Genomic DNA, 21,703 nt, shown 5'->3' on the forward strand with positions numbered 1-21,703 from the left:
TGTGAACCCCTAGCAGACTGAAACTGATCTAAACTATGGGAAGACATAACAAGAATGTGATGCATGTGCTACAAGTGAAAGCTGTCAAAGCACTAAGAGAAGAGTAGCAATGCGGTGCTGCATTTACCACTGTGGGTTGGAAAACGGCCTGTCTAATCAAGTGCAAAAGATGGGAGCCAGGAGATTAGTTCCACGTGTGACCACATTCTAGAGGAAAAAGAATTTGCAAGGCTTAAAAGAGGAAAGAAGTTGTCTGAGGACCCAAAAGGAGGCTAATAAGACTTGAGCTTGGTGTTTGGCTTTAGAGTGATACAAGAGAATGCTGGGAGGGGCAGCATTAGATAAAACTTACAGGGTCCCCATTAATCCTGATCAACTAACTAAGAGCATATTATGAATACCAAAGAGTATCCAAGATCAAACCCTAACATTTTTGTATTTAAATCAAAAACAACTCAACTAACTATGCTCTTCCTAATGATGTGATACATCTAGCATAATGTAATGACTAAGAGCATAGTTTTCACAGATATATGCACCTGGCTCAAGTAGCAATTCTACACTTACTAGTATAGTGTAGTTTATTTCCGTTTCATCTCTGGAGTATAACTCTCCAGCAAGCTTATTTAACCCCTCAGAACATCATCATCACCCTCATCAGAACTACCTTATTACATCACTGAGATGATTAAAAGAAGTGATACGTGTAAAATGTCTACTACACAGTTCTTGATAAACTTACTCACTAGTGATCTAGGGGGATGGATGCATGCTTGCAACCCCTGGCAACCCGAGTTAGATTCTCCAGAACCCAGGTAAAGCCAGATGGACAAAGTGGCACATGTGTCTTAAGTTTGTTTACAGTGGCAGGAGGCACTGAAGTAGTTCATAGTTCTCTCTCTTTCTCTCTCAAATAAGTACATGAATAAAATATTTTAGATTGTTTTTAAAAATAAAAATGCTTGACCATTAATTCCCATTAAAATTGATGTTCTTTGAAACTGTTGGAGATATGTGTGTGTGTGTGTATACATATATATATATATATATATATATATATATATATATATATATATATATATATATATAAAATCTCCACTAGTTCACTTGCCACTAGCATGTCACTTGCAATGGAACTGCAAGCACCGCTGCATGCATCTGGCTTCCCATGGGTCTGGGGAATGAGTTGAACCCACATTGTTGCTTGTCTTGGGTCCCGAGCCTCTCCATACCCCAAAACTATCGGTTCTTTTAGTCACTGTGACTTCTTTCCAGACAGCTCCTGGACTTTGCAGCATGCTAAAGAATGATAGCTGCACTTTCATGTTAAGAGGACTTTACCATAAAAGGGTGTGTTGGAGGTGGAGGGAAACTGGATGGAGTAGAGCAGGGAGAGAAGGGGCCACACAAGACATCCTTGGTAACAAGCGGTATGAGGGATCCCACCAAGCAGACAGACTGGATTGTGGGCAGGAAAGAAAGACCACACATGACATTCCTAGTGAAGGGCTTATGACAAGGAGAGAGGAAAAGAACTTTTGTAAATTCTGTTCCTGTGGGCTTGTTTTCAGACATGTGTTATGGACCAAATTACTTTTGTCACCCTTTTCATCACTTCTGGCTAACATTAACCACAGTTTCAATTTCTGCATCTGCTTTTTTTTTCTTCTCATTTTCACCTCTTACCTTTATCAATTAGGCAATCATATACTCTTGGTTTCTTTCATACAGTACTAAATTTTAATTACTGGTGTGTGAAATGAACAGATTTTTAAATGAATTTTGTCCTTATGTGATTAAGTATACAAAGAAAATTTATTTAGAAATCTATTAGGTTAGGAAGAAAGATATATAAAAATTCAATTCACAATGCTATGTCTATACCTGTTTACTTAAATTTTTAATTCAATTTTTTTTCAGCTTTCCTACTTTGGAAAGGATAAGACAGATGAAGTCAAATTAAATTCTTCAATTTAGGGCTGGAGGGATGGCTTAGCAGTTAAGGTGCTTGCCTGCAAAACCAAAGGACCCAGGTTTAATTCCCCAGTACCCACATTAGCTAGATGCACAAGGGGGCTCATGCATCTGGAGTTTGTTTGCAATGGCTGGAGGTCCTGTTGTGCCCATTCTCTCCCTCTCTTTCCCCCCTTCTCTGTCAAATACAAAAATAAAAAATAATAAATATCTTCAACTTATAATCAAAAGAAATATAAGCCGGGCGTGGTGGTGCATGCCTTTAATCTCAGCATTTGGGAGGCAGAGACAGGAGGATTGCATGAGCTCGAGACCACCCTGAGACTACATAGTGAATTCAGGTTAACCTGGACTAGAATGAGACCCTACCTCAAAAAACAGAACAAACAAACAAAAGAAATATAAATGCTTGAATATTTTAAAATAACACCATTAGGGCCTAAGACACTAAGTTAAAAAATTATTTGCATGTGTTAAGTTTGCTTCCATCAGATCAACACAATTTTTCTCAGCCAGCAAATAGAATTTCATATAATTATCAATTGCCAGAACTGGAGCAAAACTTAAAGACTGTCAGTAACATTCTGTTGATAGACCCGGAGAATCTTCATATGACTAAAACAAATTCAGAGTTCCTAGCTGATAAATTTTCCAACATTTCCTCTTCTGCAGCTTCTGTTTGCTTTCCATGACTCATCCATTATATGCAGTGAGCTCAGGGAAGAGCTGAAAAAAATATATTCAATGTAGATGCAGCCTCTGACAGTTTGCACATACTGACACTTTTCATCTAAATCTGGTATATTCTACACGAAACCAAAGAGTAAAAAGTATTGCGATGATTCCCTCAAATAACTCCTTAAGAATTAAAAGCAATGCATACCTTATTTTCTCTTGTTTTCTAGCATTTTAAGTTATTATTATAGCTAACATTTCAAAGGAGCTTTAATGCAATTTTCCATCCAACATGAGCCCAGAATATGAGTAAGGGAAATGGGTTAGTTACAGGGCTGAATTTAGGAATTACTTCCTAACAATCTAATGTAAAATTTGTTGAAATTGAGATTGGTCCCTTAATTGAAGAAGTATAAATGAACCATTTTGAGAAAATAACTGCTGTAATGAATTCTGTAATCTGACCTGGAGAAAGAGTGACAGAGTAGAAGGCACTTCCTGAGCTGTCTCCAAGAAGCTTCCAGGCTTGTCAGCATCACTTTAGGTAGGACAGCAGAGCTCTCTCCCTCAGAAGAGCTGTCTGTGCACCCTGTTTCGGATCTAGTGCATAAGTTCAGTCAATGAAAAACATATTGATTCATATGCCTCAACCCTAAATAGACCAGTGCGTACCTCACGATGATGAGGTAGGGTCTCACTGTAGCCCAGGCTGACCTGGAATTCACTATGTAGTCTGAGGGTGGCCTCGAACTCATGGTGATCCTCCTACCTTTGCCTCTCAAGTGCTGGGATTAAAGGCGTGCACCACCACTCCCAGCTTCAATTCTTAACAGTAGAGAACATACCCTACTCTTGTTCTAGAATGTGCTCAGCTCACTTTATATAAGTAGAATCTGGGGTACATGGATGGGTTCAGAAGGGGTATATCTCACAAATGAAGCAGAAGCTGTACTGATATGTGCTGGGGATGTCCACACCTAAGCTCCCCACTCACCAGGATCCTTTCATTATTCTTAGGATTATGAAGGAAAAAAGTTTATTATTCAAAGTTGAAATTACTTGTTATTAAATGGATTGAAGAAAACAACGAGAAGGAAAGCCAGGCACCACAGTTTATGCCTATATTCCAAGCATTATGAAGGCTGAGGTAGGATAAATGTCAAGAGTTTGAGGCTAGCATGGGCTACCCAGTGAGTTCCAGGTCAGCCTATATTAAAGTGAAACCCGGCATCAAAATAGAAAAAGAAAATCAGAAGGAAAAAAATGGCATGCATTGTATGCTTTATGATTTCCAATTTAAAATAATAATAATAATAATAATAATAATAACTAGAGTGCTTGCACACGTGGTTAACAGGGCATGGAGGCTGCTTCTTTCCATAATGCTTGGCCAAGGCCTCCTTACTTTGCAACTGAACCTTAGACATAATGCACAGCACACACTGCATGCATCACATATACTGTGTGACTTTTTCTGTTTATGTCAGCTAGGTCTATACCTTTATTGTTAGAAAGATAATGTCAACTCCTTTCAAACACATTCATTAGTTTGCTTTGGGTAGGAAATCAAAGAGCGCTTAAATTTTTCACAAGGAAAACATGGTTTTGTTTTTTTGCAAGACATAAACACTTCCTTGATATCTTTAGGATATTTTATTGTCTCATTTCTAATTTATGTACCTCATATAATATCACTGCTTGGCAGTGGGGGGAGGAGGAAGTAAGGGCTTACTCTAGATCAAGCTGACCTGGAACTCATTCTGTAGTTCCAGGATGACTTCGAACTCATGATGATCCTCCTACCCCTGCCACCAAAATGCTGTGATTAAAGGCATTAAAGGCATGTGCCACCATGCCTGGCTGTAATATAATATTGATTCAAAACTGCAATTTAAAATTGTTTGATACTTTTATTTATTGTGTCTCAAACATTTTGCATAGATAGTTGGCCCTTTTGACAACCTGTGAATGCTCACATACTCATACTGTTTGCCACAACTGTCCTTTGCTAATGCATAAGCTACATGTGAAATCGTTTTTTCTGAGAAAATACACTAAAAATATTAACATTGTAAACAGGCCACATCAATCAAGAGGTTTCTTCCAAGTTGTGGATTAAAAAGCATGTTGCTAGTTTTTAAAATTATGTCCTTTGCAGTCAAAGCGTCCATTAATATTTAATTTGTTTCATTTAAAAGAAAATATCTGCCAACTTACTACAGTACAAACATTCTTTAACGTTTACATGCCATTGTACTTTTATCACAAACAATTTGGACAATTATTTTTTTCCCAAAACAATGGCTATAACAGAAATATATTAAGTAACAGATATATGAAGTAAATTAAAATTCCCTAACTGGCAATGTGTATTTGTGTTTCTCTTGAAATATGTTGTACAATTAATAGGAATAAAAGAACCAATTTAGATGTTTGGAAATTTGACTTTTAATTTTGAATTGGAACGGATTAGTTTAAGAAATCTCTAACATTTAAATAGCATTTCAACAAATGTAACTGTTTGAAAACTGCAGCTAAGACAGCCTCCTGCCTTCTGTCTTGTGAAGATTGATTTGGATGGCCCTGAGGGAGGAAATATTGGAGTTAGGAGGTAAAACTGAAGTCATTGTGGAAAGGAAGAAGTTGCATTCTTCCTGTTATGACAGGAAAACATAGACACATGTGCTTCCTGAGCTTTGCTCGGCGGGGAATGAAGTATTCTCTGACCTTTAAAGCCTTGGGTCCATTTTGCCTTTGTTGAACTAGTAAACATGTTTTTTGCCCCCATAATATTAACCTGGCTTCTTTAAATCTTCCCAGCTTCAAATTACCTGTCTTAGGGTAGATGAGATAAAGAGAAGCCAAGGTGCTTACTTTAGGATGGCTTCGGCAGAATGGATTTGGAGTGAAAGTCGGCTCTTAAACAAGCTAGCCAGACCTGAACAGCATGTAGGACTGGTCTTAAGTAATGCATTACATTATTCTCTTTCAAAGTCTGGGACTTTAATAGCCTTTCGAAATGGCCCACAATGAAATCTTTTAAATTATGATAAATTTAATAATTTTAAATCAATCTTTCCTTTCCCTGTGTAGACTTAAGTAACAGAAGTCAGATGTCACAAATGATAAGACCTCAGCTGTGTCTGTTACCAAATACTGAACTTCATTAATAGGCCCTCAGTTATTGTGCTATAATCAATCTGTTTATTATTTTCCCTCAAGATACGATGCAATGCACAAGAATTGAATTTTTGATTTGGGATCTTGGATATTGACTTAGGATAAGGGATTGATAGAGGTTTAAATTCTATGCACTGTATCCCTTATTTGAATCAGTTTATCATGTTCAGAATTTGAGGAACCACTGCTAGAAAATTCTCTGGAAGTGCTACTGTGTTCAGAGGGACTTGGCTGTGTTTGCTGGAGGCTACGGAGGACAATGGTCCCCTTTGCAGCCGAACACACTGCTGTCTCATCCTCACAAGTAGTGCTGGAGGGTTACAGGCACATGGCAACAGTCTGCTTTAAAGGACCCCTCACTGCTCTTTAAAGAGCCCTTTATTTAGGATGGCAGGCCCCATCATTGTATAAAGGAGTGCTTGTCTGGAACACAAGTCTGCAGCGGCGTGGCTTCCTCCTGCCCAGAGTAATCATCAAGCCGAAAGATCGCAGCCTTTCTAATGACAGACTGGATTAAACAAAATAAAACTATAGAGGAATACTTGAGAACAGTTGTACCATTACTTACTGTCAGGAACAAGGGAGGGGGAAATGAAGCATTTAGGGAGCCATTTCCCTTTTTTCAATTAAAGATTGTCGTTACAGACTCTTGACTCCATCCCTAACCCCTTAAAAACACAGGAAGGTCTAGTGGCTCATGGATTATTACAGAGCACATTGTCTCTAGGAACTGTTCCTCTTGTCATTCATTAGTCATTCAGCTTTCACAACTGTGAGGAAACTGGGATATTATGTAGGTGGAGGGGGAGGGGATGAAGAGGATGAGACCTAAAATAATCATATAAAGTAAGATTTATATTAATCATGATTCCATTTGGAGGAAAAAATTGAATGGAAAAGTACAAAAACATTGGAAATAGAACTAGGTTATATTAGTCCCAAATATACTCTAAGCAGATAAATTATCACTTTATCAGTTAAATATGTGTGTGGATTGGGCGAGTCACTCAGTGGTAGAAGGCTTGCCTAGTACACATGAACCTGTGGTTTGATGATCCCTGCATTGTTTCCAAAGATCTTTTTTGTTCATTTGTTCAGAACACTTTCTTGTAAGGCACAAGGACCCTCACTGTTAACATGAAAGAGAGGAGAAGTAATAGCCTTTTTCAGTGAAGTAAGAAGTAACCAAGGTTGGTATAGCTGAGAAAAGACGCTACCTACCTTGTTTATGTTTCATAAGTTATAAATCCCTTACACTTATATTATGTCCCTAAGTTGAACACTCAAAAACCCTAATATGTCTAATTCCTCCAACATTTTACAGGTGAGTTAAACATATTACAGTGCCAGATATATTCATCAATTTACCTAGAAAAACACAGTTCATAGATGGCAGAGCCAACATGATCTTTAGTTTTCATGTTTTGCTTTTGCACCACATTGCCAATAATAATGCATATGATATACACTGTTTCTTTACAATACCTCAGGGGCATGGGGATATAGCTAAATGGTAGCTCACCTGTATAATAAGTCCAAAGCATGTCGGGTGGGGGGAGGTGTAGAGGAGAGGCCATGGCAGCTGGAAAGGAGAACTGTTGGGGATAGACCAGAAAAGAAGAAAAAAGGAAAAAGAGAAGAAAATCATGCAAATTTCTTCCATTATCAACCGGAGCAATGATTTACTATGTGTTTTTCAGCTAATTATTACCATGTTGTATACTCAAATTTGTTAGAATCATTTGCATTGCTTATAACTACAAAAGGAAAGCAGCATTTATTTTATATTCTAAGTGTATGAAAATTATTTGGTAATCATGATAATCGTAACAAATCAATGGAATTAAGTTATAACATGATATTGTGTAAGGTGACACTACAGTAGAAGATACATGTTAGTGCCAATCACTCGTATCTTTCCTTATCCTGCCAAAGCATAGAATCTGAATGTGTAAAAACTAGAGGAAGAATTGTAGGCCAGCTTCCTTTTTAGCTCAGAAACACATTCTGCATGAACTTTGATATCCAGCTGGTCTTGAACATATTCAGGAATGAGGCTGGAGAGAGAAGTGCACTCTGGGACAAATCTGCTCACTAGATAGAGTTCCTTCTCTTGAACTTGTGATAGTCAATAATACTTCCTAAGTTTGCTCTTCTAGAACAAGATAGAATGCATGGACCTCTTCACTGGGTCACAAAGTTTCATCTTGCAAAGTGTTTAGCTTTTGGCTTTTAAAAAACATTATGGGGCAAGGGTGTTGTAAAATAGCAGATGCTTTCCATGTTTCCTCATGCAGAATTCTCAGATGCTGAGTTAATCTCTGTCATCATTTAAATGGTCTAATTTTGTTAGCACCTTCTTAAAACATAACTCTCAGCACTTAATGTAGTCCACAAAGATGGTTCTGACTAAGAGAAAGATCAGTGGGATAATTAATTCTCACTGTGGGATGTTGTAACCTTAGATCCGTAGCCCCAAACTAGCTACCTCATTAATTTTCCTCCATCTTGAGCCTGTGGTAGGTTAAAAAATAAAATCAATGCAGACTTTAAAATTACATGTTTGATTCATCTCGTTTGGGACTCTGCTTTCTAAAGTATGCAGGAGCTATGGATACTGGGTTAACTTTGTCATCCAGATTTATGTTAAAAGCAGGTATAATAAGCATGACTTCTCTATTTTCATCTAAGCCAATGTTAAAGATATTTTGTGGGACAAGAAAGCTACTGAACTCCATAATGCTTTACGAGAGATGCCCATAAACTTAACATTGGTCAATCAATTCAGCCTTTCTCAGCAGACTTCTTCAACCCTGTTGACATCAACTATGTGACTGTCAGTCAGTCTGCAATAAATAATATTGCACATGAGAATTTTTAGCCTGTTCTTTGCCAAATATATATTATTTAAAAATCAGATGTCATCTGAAAATTCAGTGAGGTTTTTCTTGGTGAACACAACTGTCTCCAGTCTTTGGTCCTCTACTTTCTCTGTCTTCACATTCTTCCACCTTTCTTGGTAAATCATTCAAGCAAAGAATAGAAACATGCTTTATTGAACTGTTTTGAAATTCTTTTCTAAAAGTCTAGCGCATCTGTATGTGTATATTTATCTCTATACACTTTCAAATTTTCATATTATAAATTCCAAAAGAATATAAATACTTTCTCTCAAGAATCATGTGACTAACTTGTTAAATATTTTGGTAAAATGTTTTCATATATACAAGAACATAATTTCTTACCTTTGAGAAATTAAATTGTCAAATGACAAAGTATTAACACTAAACAGAAAATTCTACTGAAACTATCAGCCTTTATTTAAAATAAGGCATTTCAATTCTACAATCTACTCATCCAGCAAACAGTCATTCAATGTCTATGGTCCAGTTTTTATGAGACCAGACCTGGGGTCTTTCAGATCTCAAAAAGAAGTAAGTAAGAAGGCTGGATGTGGTGGTACATGCCTTTAATCCCAGCATTTGGGAAACAGGTAGGAGGATCACCATGAGTTTGAGGCCACTCTGATACTACATAGTGAATTCCAGGTCGACCTGGGCTAGAGAAAAACTATACCTCAAAAAAAACAATAATTTTAGGCAGACTCATAAACAATCAAATTTGCAGTATTAGACTATGTCTGATAGTAAAGGCCTATTAAAGATATTGGAGGTACATACCTGTAATCCAAGCACTTGTGGGCTGAGAAGTAAGAGAATTGAATGTCAGTTTAGGCCATATATTGTGCCCTTGTCTACAGATGGCTAGATGGCAGGTAGATGGAAGCAAGCGAGCGGGAGGGAGGGAGGGAGGGAGGGAGGGAGGGAGGGAGGGAGGGAGGGAGGGAGGAAGGAAGGAAGGAAGGAAGGAAGGAAGGAAGGAAGGAAGGAAGGAAGGAAGGAAGGAAGGAAGGAAGAAGGAAAGAAAGGTGGTAGATAGACAGATATTAGACATATGGATAAATAATTCTGGAGAAGTACAATGAGGGAGGAATGAATTCATCTCAATATAACATGAAAGCTTCTAAGAAATTGTGATTTGAATTGAGCCTTGCACTATAATGGAGCTTGCCTGTGGCCACATGGAAAAGTCATTGTACCACAACCAGTTTTCATAAAGTTTAAGAAATAAACAGTAATATAAACTTTATTTCATAATAATCTTCATTTGGTTAACACCTGTTGCTTCTCTTGCTCAACCTAGAGGAAAAGTTGCTCTGACAGTAAAAACTTAATTCTGCCAACTCTGGATAAAAATGCCATTTTAGATAATTAAACATCATTTAAAAGTAACTGTATTTTGTTCTAAATGAATAAAATTGTCTTTAAGCATTAAGACATTAAGTAACTTCCTTATTTTATATCCAAGCTACAACACAGAGGAAAAATGTCTGTTATGGAGAATGCTCAATAAATATTACCTAGAAAAATGTTGACATGTAGAAAATGTTCAGTAAAAACTAGTTGAATTAGTTTTAGGACTTCTGTGAAGGCTGTCTTAATTTCTTTACAAGGAATGTATAGAAATGTCTTTATAGGGAATGTATAGAACTGTATTTAATAAATGTGACTACCCAACTTCAAATCCTACTTCCTATTACTGATGCATATTTAATAGGTTCTAGAACCAATTTCAACATAAAATGTGCAATATCTGTGCTTATACTGGAATTTCAAAGTCATAAATACTGTAAAGTAATACAAAAATATATTCATCCATCATGATCATTGTATTTAGAACTATGTAATAATTTAATGGAGAAATTAAATAACATAAAATGGTCAATGTTCATAGCAAATTTTGCTTTCTATGCATCTATATTTACTAAATCTCTTTAATTATGAAAACTAGTGGTAACAGTGGCCACTTAAATAATATTGGCTTTATTTTTCTGCTGATGCATTTTGATTGATGTAAGCACTGAAAAGGAGCATCTCTTAAGTATTATAAAAACAGCTTTCTGTATCACCTAAAGTTCAAAATGTGCTATTGAAATAGAAATACGGAATTGTCCCCATTACAAACTATTGTCAACTTATGAAAAATATAATCATTACAATACATTATTATATTTAAGTATAAAAGCTCTGAATTGCAATCTTTGTCATTGAGTGGCACATTTTAGGTGTAGAGCAGTATCCTAGATCACTATAGAAAGCTTAATGCTTAAAAACAATTTTACCTAACGATGAACAATGAGCACAGGAATTATAAAATACACTTTGAGCATACATGAAGAGTATGAGCATAATGAAGAATTAAATTTAGAGCAATTAAGAGTAGATCTTGAAGATATTTTCTTAAATGCTCTAATATAGACATCTTTTCACATTGCAGTTTTAATAAAAAAGGAGCTATGTGCACTGATTTTTGTCAAATATTATTATTAAATAAGCATGCATTATCCAGAAGCCTATCTGGTTACACAAAATTTGCCTAGCATCTAAGATCAAACACAAATAGTGGTTCTGGTTATATTTATATGCTCAAGTATACTTTGATAGCAAGGGTTGTAATGTGCTAAATCTTGAGGTTTGAGTATAACAGAAACAACACTGTATGGAGACATTCCACCTATAGTTTGCGGTCATGAAGTCTGATTCAAAGTAGTCTCAGATATTTGAAACTATTTCTCATCAGTGTCTTCTATATCAAATGCATATTATAACCTGCTTCACTGAGTAAAACCCAAATGTGAAAGTGTAGTTTTCTGACTAAATTGCATCACCAAGAACTATTCATGTACATTTTATATAGGTCTGTATAATTCGTGACTAAGCTTCTTTATCCACTCCAAAAAATTCAGTTTCTATCCTATTCCTACTATTATGCATAGCTGATCCAAGTGAGCCAGAATAAGAGTTTGAGAATGATGATAATTAGTTGTAAAAATAAAATTCTAGCTATTCTTTTCAGAAGCACTTTAGAAAAACTGTAAACATAAGAGAGAAATTGGGGCATTCACAGCTGCTACAGAGAAAAGTTGCCTAAGTTGAAATATAGACAACAACCACATGAGTAGGTTCTGAGTAGTTGATGTGGGCTGGTTAATACAAAAGTATTCATATCTAAAGGATAATAGACAGGGCAGATCAGCTTCATCTTCCATCACAAATCACAACTCAGCCTTAATCAGTAGATTCTTTGAAACACCAAGATATATACTCAGTTAGTTCTTCTTTTTCAGTTGTAACTGAGAAATGGGCAGGAAGTAAGAAGCCTGGATCACTAAACTTAATTCTGCACATACATTATTTTGTATAATATTTATAGCAAATATAAAAGTAGTTAAGAGGATATCATTGTATCTGTTTTAAATATGAATTACTGGGAAAACTTTGGGGGAAAGGTTATCACATAGTTTTTATATAATAAAATGAACTTGATATTTCTAAAGACTGGACATAGTAGAATCCTTTACTAATTTTCATTAATACCATGAGTTTTTGCTCTCTGTCCATATGTGTCAACCATTGTGGACACTTGACAGTACAACAATGAACAAAATAAAAATGGCATGTGCATGTACCATAGTGGAAGGGCATGTTAGATAAATATCATCACACAAAATTATCTTCAAATGTGGTAAGAGCCACTGAAGAAAATGAAGTGTGTCGTACACAACTAAATCTCAGGAAAGTATGCTGTGATGAGACACTGGAAGGTCAGGCCTGTCTCCCTGCCCACAGTTCCTGTTCGTACATTTATCCAAGTGATGGGATTACCCAACGCACACGCCGAGGTTGCATTGGGATACTGTGTTTACGATGAGCTGGGTGTGCAGGATAGAGAGATCCCGGCGTGAAAAGAATGAGGAGTTTTTGGATATTTGATAATGCTTGGATACGTGGACAGATGGCAGGTTGGAGAAAAACCATTAGATGTCTGGAGACAGGCGGAGGTGACTAGTAACACAGATTTAAACATTACAAATAGATGCTGGAGAGATAGCTCAGTGGTTAAAGTGCTTGCCTGCAAAGACTTATGACTCAAGTTCAGTTCCCCCATTCCCACGTAAAGCCAGGTACACAAAGTGGCACATGCATCTGGAGTTCATTTGCAGCAGCTGGAGGACCTGGTGTGCCCATTCTCTCTCTCTCCCTTCTCTCTATCTCTCTGTGCTTGCAAATAAATAAATTTTAAAAAGTCATAGAAAAATGCTGAGCTGGCCTCTGCAAAAGTCACTGGATATGAAAATGAGGAAAAAAAAAAAACAATTAGTCCTTACTAAAAGCAATAGCTTAATTAAGCTAGTCAGATTATCTCAGATTCTAAGCCTCACAAACCTAGTTCCAAGGAGTCACAGCAAGTGCTTATCAAAATAATGAGCAAAGAAACAAATGATAGCCATAGGACCGAGAAGCATCAGGTTAAACAACATATAAAAAGTTCCTCATCCTTTTATGGACCCATGTGCCTCACTTTCTAAACCTTTGAAGCCACTCAACATTTTCGGTAACACTAGCAATGATAATCTACGTTAACACCTGCTTGGACACAGTGGCCCATGTGGATGCTCATCCTTCATAATGCTCATGCCTTTTTGGTGTGCAGGCAGGAGTGACAAGATGAAGTTTAGACAAAAAAAAGGCTGAAACTTGGGAATGAAATATATACATTTGCACTGGGTAGAACTGACAGGTAAAAAGGCATGCAAAACTAGGGAACAGGAGCTACCAGTGACAGCCCAGCCCATGAGGAGAAAGACGGTGGAAGAGGGAGGCGCGCGGACGAGATGAGCTGAGGAGGCAAAGACTGCAGACAGGCTCATCCGGGCAGGAAGCGCCCTGCTTCCGCTGCTGTCCGCGCTGCACTGAAAGGCGAGGAATGATAGAGCGCCCAAGAAATAGACAAGCAAGAGCTTGAGAAAAATATTTGCAAAGAAGGAATTAGGAGACTTGGCAACTGATTAGATTAAAAGAAGAAAAAAGTGAAGAAGGGAAAATGACGCACAGAAGAATGAAACCAAACTCCCAACCATATTATGGCTAGAGTACTTGTTGGGTTTCTAGAAAACACAATACATTGCCCGAGAATTACAGTCACAAGCCTCCAAGTGTTTTCAATTAAGTGGCACAAGACTAAACAATTTTAAGCTTTTTTTTTTCCAACATAGATCTAAAATGTCAAGTTCATAATGTCCAGCCTTCAAAGGGGGGAAAATATACCCTCCAAATTTATTATTGGAAAAGATGTCAACTATGCTGAAATTATTTTTTTAATCCCAAATGGTTCAAGGAAACACGGGCAATTCTCCAGTTCTCCAGTTGCTTTCACTGAAATGCTCTACATTTAACCTTGCATTCACAGTTTCACATTCAACACTAAGCTCGAAATCACACATTTTTTCCAATTCCAGACAGAAATCAGTTTCCCATGATACTCACCCCCCCCCCTCCCCAAATGCGTTAGTGCCCACGGCTCTGGCAACTACACACCATTGTTTTTGCAAAAGAAAGAAAAATAAAGCACTGTGAAAACATACACGCAGGCAGAAAATTTAAAAAAAAATTGTCTTAAAAAAACAATAATAATAATAATAATAACACAACGTGCTGTCTTTGCTGCAGGTGACGTTCACCAAGCGGAAGTTCGGGCTGATGAAGAAGGCGTACGAGCTGAGCGTGCTGTGCGACTGTGAGATCGCGCTCATCATCTTCAACAGCACCAACAAGCTCTTCCAGTACGCCAGCACCGACATGGACAAGGTGCTGCTCAAGTACACGGAGTACAACGAGCCGCACGAGAGCCGCACCAACTCGGACATCGTGGAGGTGAGAGCCGGGCGAGCCCCGCGTGCGCGCCCCAGCTGCGGGCGCGCGTGCCCCGAGGCGCTCCCGAGGCCCGCAGGTCGCGCCCTCTTAGCCCTGCCCAGTGTGAGTCCGAGGGACAGAATGTTGCGATCCAAAGACCAGGTCCACGGCCAAATCCGTTCCCATACTGTCGGCAATGGGTTATTGCCCTGTGCGTCAGGACGTCTGAGCTGGGAACGGTGGCCAGACAGACGTCATCCACGTTGTGAATGGTTATATACTTAAATTTCATTGTAGGTGCACGATAGGAAAATACTTTCAGTGAATTCACTCCAACCATTTTTTCCCCTTATAGCTCTTCTTTCAAATGCTCTCTTTCTGGGGAAAGTAAGGACAATTATTATTCTCCTAATTTTTTTTGTTTCTCAAAATTGTATTATTTTATGCACGTTAATACAGCCAGGTTTGGTAGTGTATGCCTTTAAACCCTACACTCAGAAAGCTGGGGTAGTAGGATCCCTGTGAGTTCAAAGCTAACCTGGACTACAAAGTGAATAAAATGTTACAACTATTAAAAAAAAAAAAGAAAATCGTTAATACACATGAGATCAGAAATCAGCTGAAAATACAGTTCTAGATTGTAACTCAGTATTGTGCCCAACTCAAATGTAAACTATTGTTTGAGTACAACAGAAATTTTAAAAGCATGGTGGAAAACCTTGAATGTTTTTAAGTGGTTCAGCCATGCACTCTTGGTGGAAACCTTTCACATACTTTCAACAGGCATCTTATTTAAAGATCACTGCCTTGCAGTGCCCTTCATAAGTAATGGCTACTACTCTGAAAAAGAAAGAGAAAAACGAGAATCGCTCCTGTTTGCCTGTTTGCCTCACGTATCCACATTTTCTTCAGTTTCTGTCTGTTTCTTGAGAAATGAGGTACGTGCTTCAGAAGCAGGTACTGAGCAGCCAGTGTGCTATCTTTCCCGCTGTGGCTCAGACTGTATCCATGTGACGCAAAAAGTCCAGTATGAATTCTGATCCATTGACTATGCCTCCCACATCCATCTCTTTTTTTTTTTTTTGAGGCAAACCCAACAGGCTGGCTTCTTATAATGCAAGAAAAAGAGAAAGAATTGGTGCACCAGGGACTCCAGCCACTGCAATCGAACTCCAGATGCATACATCCCCTTGTGCACATGTGTGACCTTGTGTGCTTAGGTCACTGTGTGTCTGGCTTACATGGGACCTGGAGAGTCGAACATGAGTCCTTAGGCTTTGCAGGCAAGCACCTTAATTGCTAAGCCATCTCTCTTGCCCCATCTCAATTTTTAAATAACTATTTGTTATAATTTCCTAGAACTAATTCTAATTGTTTTGCTTGTACTGGAAAGTGTTTTTTGAAAACAGGTAGCTGATTGATTTTAAATTTTATTTGTTTGCTAATAAGGCCATGTTTAAAAAAAGTCAGTAAAAAGTAGCCATACTATGTATGAGAAAATAAACAGTCAGTTGGTTGTCAAGCCTCAAGGTGCATGTGGGTGTGTGTGCATTGACATGTCAAGCATGCACCCAAAACAAGAGAAGTTTGTGCTCAAAACCTCACCTCATTATTAAAACCATTATAGCAAATGTTTTAGGGCAACAAACTGAGTTGGAATTTGACATTAGATTTAAGATGTTTCAGTCCTTAACATGATATAAAATGCAGTAGAGCCATGTTGAACCAGTTGGAAAATATGTCAACTTCCAGAATTTATTTTCTTAAGTTTAACACCTAGAAAACTCGTGCTCTGAAGTTTTGCTGAGGAGAGCACTGTAGCACTTAGTGGTGCCATAGCTTTGACAGTCGGTAGGAGATTTTTATATTCCTGCCTGAATAGATGTCATTAAAGGCTATGAGACGGACTGCGTGTAAAGAACCAAAGCCTCTCAGGACCACGCCACATGGCACGTTGGCTTTCTCTGCCCTGAGGGTTTTCTCAGCAGACAAACAGAAGTCTGGGGATTGTAACTCAGTGCAGTCACTGCTGTTAGCATGTGGAAAGCTCTGGGTTTGAGCTCCTGTACTAGGTAAATAATTTGCCTGTCTCAGTTTTTTAGAGCAATAGGTTTTTACATAGTGAACGCTAACTCAATTATCTTGCATTTAATGTCAATTGATTAAATCTCTGCATCTTCCTAAACAACATTTTGAAGTGCCTTTGCCAAAATCTAGAGATTCCCTGGCTCAGTTGTTTGGATCAACGTAACATTTAAATATAATAGGTTATGACTCTGTCCTGCTCAATTGCCTGAATAACACATTCTTCACATCGTGCCATTTTTGACATTTTGGAAATGATGTTGATGATGGAAAAAGATGTTAAGGAAGAATTTCTAAATGTCATAAAATTTTCTATGTTCCTTACATGTAATGTTTTTCAACATGTGGATCATTGAAATAAGGATGTTAGAGATACTCAGTATGAGAGAGACTAGGGTAAAAAAGGACATTTATAACAATCTCCCCATGTAATTAAGCACACCAAGTTTGAAAACTTTTGCACCAAAGCATAAACTGTGGTGGAGGCTAAGGACCTACGATACATCAGGGATTAGAGGAAAACATCCTTAGAATGAATCTAACACAATGTTGAAAGCGCAGATAGTTTACTACTCCTGGGTAAAATTTTAAATCCTATTTATTTTAATTTAATGGAATACATTTAACTGAGTCAGTTTAATGAGGAGCATAATACGTTTCATGAAGGGTCATTAGTTTTATATTTCCCGTTTGGACCATTACCTCTCTCCCTTAACCCTCTAGAAACAGTTTACCCACAAGAAGAGAAGGCTGGAGAGGGAAGAATACGATCTCCAGCATGGAGGCTGAAATACAAATTTCTGGGCCACACTAGAGCACTGTTATAAGGTCATAGGAAATCTGCAATGTGTGGGTGTTGTAAAAGATGTCTCCTTTTAGCAAAAGAGCTCTGCATAATTATCATGTCTCTGCTTGATAATTAGCAGTACTGTTACAAAGGCACAAAAACTCACAAAGTCTTAACAGTGAGATAGGGATTTTATTATTATATTATACTGGTACTTAAATATCTGTTTAGATATAGTATATAAATATGGCAGCTTTAGTAAATGTGTTAAATTTTTAACTCCTATTACTCTATTGAGAGCACTTCCTTTGAAGAAAGTCCATTTTATTTAACTTTGTTAACACATAACTTGTCACAAAAGACGGAAACTCTAGGAGCTTTTGTCGGGCTGTGCTCCTGCAGATGAGGCTCTTGAGCACTTCGGATGACCCGAAGGCTGCGTAGGACCTGTCCACTTAAGCCGCAGCCTCGCCCATCACTGGGTTAGTAAGCACCACCTCACGCTCAGCAAGCTCCATGGAAGGCATTCCAAAGCAGCGTAATACGGGCATTTGTGTTAAGGGTGTAAAGCACATATCCAGAAATCAGCTGGGAACAACTGGAGGACAGAGGCGCGAAGCGTCCCTGGTGCCATGCTGTTGAAGGGAGGCGTCTGTTCCGCAGCCTAACAGCGCTGTGACACAGCGTGAGTGCTCTGCCAGGCCCTTCCCAGTGACCTCTGGATAACAGGAGTCCTAGGTGGGTTTCCCCCATGTTCAGTGCATTTGCTAGGAATGAAGCTTGCATGGGAGACTCATCTAGCACCTGGCCAGCAAGTAACCGCTCAGTGACTCAGTGAATCTAGTGAACTACTCACGATACAGTCCGGGCCAGGAGTCCAGTGATTTATGTGCGAACAGGAGCAAAACTGAGGGCCATTCAATTCAGTCCTCCTGGGAAATTCCAAGATGAGTAAACACCTGTACTAGAAACTTTTGACTCATAGCTGTTTCAGTAGAGTGCCGCTGATTTTCCTTTTTAGGTTTTGAAGATGGGCAGGAGAGTGGAGGCTATGTGTGTGCGCGTGTGTACGGAGAGATGCCTGAAAGTTTTGTTTTGTTTTTTTTCTTTTCTGTCACCTGAATACTATTTGGATTTAGAGACATCTACAAATGATTGTTATGCAACAACATTTCCTTGCACAGTAATATACAAGGCATAAATTAGGAGTTAAAAGGCGTTAAGATGGCTATTTGACTATCTATCTAACTCATCTTATATAGAGTTGGTTAAAGCCTGCTGAGCATTCTTTGTTAAAAAGCAAATAGTGGAACTGCACTTCCTACAAATAACCATTACAAAATTTGATAACAGTTGTAAAATATGAAAATGGGGGCAGGAGAGGTGGCTTAGTGGTTAAAGACACTTGCAAACACTGCTGGCCCAGGTTCAATTCCCCAGTGCCCATATAATGCCACAAGAGGAAAGGAAAGGAAAGGAAAGGAAAGGAAAGGAAAGGAAAGGAAAGGAAAGGAAAGGAAAGGAAAGGAAAGGAAAGGAAAGGAAAGGAAAGGAAAGGAAAGGAAAGGAAAGGAAAGGAAAGGAAAGGAAAGGAAAGGAAAGGAAAGGAAAGGAAAGGAAGGAAGGAAGGAGGAAGAAAGAAGAAAGAAGAGAGGAAGAGAAAGGAAGAAGTGAGGAAGTGAGGGGAGGAGAGGAGAGGGGAGGGGAGGGGAAAGAAAAGAGTGAATAAGATCCGGTGCTAGAGAGATGGATTAGCAGTTAAGGTGCTTTCCTGTGAAGCCTAAGGACACAGGTTCAATTCCCCAGTAATCATGTAAGCCAGATGCATAAGGTATGTCATGCATCTGGAGTTCATTGGCAGAGACTAGAGGCCCTGGCATGCCCATTCTGCAACCCTTCCTCAAATAAATAAATAGTTTTGTGGGTTTTTTTTTTTTTTTTTTTTTAAGTAAAGGGCCCATTCACCTGGCATTCCTTAACATTAAGAGATCCTGCCAGGGACCCACACATAAATGCATTAAATAAATTAATAAAATGTTATTTTTATAAAGATTCAATATCCACATATGGCTGATGGCTGCCATATTAAAAGTAAATGATAAATTAAATTAAATATGAAAATGCACCTACCTTACTAAAATGTTTATTCTATCTAAGCCAATTAAATAGGTTCTAATTGTATAATTACAATTTTATGTATACTCTAGATGTATATTACACTCAAGTGCTTAGAAGAAAATGTATATTCCTGATTTGTTCGGCAATCTTTGGATTGTCATGCTTTTGCTGAACAAATATTTGCGTTCCTGCTGTGTGCTGCATTCCATGGAACTCCCGGAGGGCAGGTGTACCCCCTGAGCTGGAAGAGGCAGCCCTTGGCGTGGCACCGTGTCTTGCAGAAACATCCATGACCCTAGTTGCGTGTTTCTTCTCAGCTTTTCCTTTTCCTGCATCCTCCTCTGCCACCATTCCCATCCTGTGCTTAAGGCACACCGCACGGATTCGTGTCCTCCAACTTCTCCAAACTCTCTTGTGTATTCAGTTTTTGTCTGGTTTTTACAGATCACCATTTGGTTTTCACTTTTCCTTTGTTCAAATAAGTTCCCAGTTTGTGCCCTTGGGAAGCCGCCCTACGTTTCAGCTGTAGTGAGCTTCGACTTCCCATCGGAGGACTGTTGCGGTTGTTACCCACTTAATGGTTCCACACTATATATATATTTTTTTTTCATTTGTTTTTCTGAGGTAGGGTCTCACTCTAACCCAGGCTACCCTGGAATTCACTATGAAGTCTCAGAGTGGCCTCAAATTCATGGCAATACTCCTACCTCTGCCTCACGAGTGCTAGGATTAAAGGTGTGAGCCACCACACCCAGCTCTATACTAGATTTTAAACTACTAAATGGCAAGGTCTATACACCATAATTTTGCCAGTATTTAAAAGAGAGCTGAAGAGTAGTGAATACTCAGGATATATTTATTATTTATTTATTATTTTCAGAATGTGATTACTAGAGTAAGCAGACAAGGAGACACGGCCACAATTGAATGATTACCAAAACATAATAGCATTTTCTTAAGTAGAAAAATATTATTCTCATTCTCCAGTGAAACGCTCATTAAAACTTGAGTTTATCAAATCAATATTCAAACACTGTCTAAAAGATGGAGATCTGCCTTTTCCAATATATTATCCAGTAGCCACATGCAGTCATTTTCATTTAAGTAAGTTAGGTAAGTGAAGTGTATGGCTCACTTCCTCAGCAGCACTCGCCACACTTCAAGTGTCCAGCAGCCGTGTCTGACTAGTGCCTGCTGCATTGACCAGAGAAGCTGTTGAACTATTGGTCCTCACAAAAGATTGAGGATACTGCAGTGTCTAAACTGAAACATGGAAGGGGCATTTAAAGTAATTGCATTTTCAAATTAACACCAAGATGAGATCATCTACTAATCTAATCTTAATTTCATTCTTCAGTATGAAACTTGAGGGGTGCATTTCAGAAATGGCAAACTGTCTGGTTTTATGATTTTCTAGTACAGAGTACAAACATCCTCTCAAAGAAATACTGATTTGGGGGCTAGAGAGATGGTTTAGCAGTTAAGTACTTGCCTGTGAAGCCTAAGGAGTACGTTTCAAGGCTCAATTCCCCAGGACCAACATAAGCCAGATGCACAAGAAGGCAAACACATCTGGAGTTCATTTGCAGTGGCTGGAGGCCCTAACACTCCCATTCTCTCCCTCTCTCTGTCTCTCTCTCTCTGTCTCTCTCTCTGTGTCTCTCTCTCTCTCTGCCTCTTTCTCTCTGTCACTCTCAAATAAATAAACAAATAAATAAATAAAATAATTTTTTAAAAAGAAATAATGATTGGAACTCAGCACTTGGTAAAACTAAAAGCATGTCTTTCTCTGAACCCAGTAAACACAGTTAATCAGAAACAACATGATATGGTCAGAAAACACCTTCAAATGGTCTGTGCTGTCAGGGGCACTAATCATGTGAGCTGATGTCATGCCAACTTCTTTCGTTTTTTAACCTGAATCTTGTGAACAGAATGATGATATTTTTCTTGTTACTATTTTAAGTTTGCTTGAAGCAATATAGGAACACTATTTAACTATAAAATTCATAATTTAATTTCTTCATTAAAAAACCTTCTTTATGAAATAATGTAGAGAAATAATTTTATTCCTGCACATTACAGAACCTTGTTGGTTCACTATAAAACCTAACTGAAGTAGCACTTACTG

The 21,703-nt window shown here is 38.2% G+C and overlaps 1 protein-coding gene across 9 annotated transcripts in view; it reads left to right on the forward strand.

The window, feature by feature from the left end:
- The window catches only part of Mef2c (myocyte enhancer factor 2C), a 155,999-nt gene that overhangs the window by 58,062 nt on the left and 76,234 nt on the right, over positions 1 to 21,703 (forward strand). For all 9 annotated transcript variants that reach the window (XM_045133463.1, XM_045133466.1, XM_045133464.1 and 6 more), the window contains exon 3: positions 14,400 to 14,603. In XM_045133463.1, the coding sequence (XP_044989398.1) occupies positions 14,400 to 14,603 (204 nt within the window). The remainder of the gene's footprint in view (positions 1 to 14,399; positions 14,604 to 21,703) is intronic.

This window comes from Jaculus jaculus, chromosome 14 (assembly GCF_020740685.1).
Source record: "Jaculus jaculus isolate mJacJac1 chromosome 14, mJacJac1.mat.Y.cur, whole genome shotgun sequence".
Classification (NCBI taxonomy): domain Eukaryota; kingdom Metazoa; phylum Chordata; class Mammalia; order Rodentia; family Dipodidae; genus Jaculus; species Jaculus jaculus.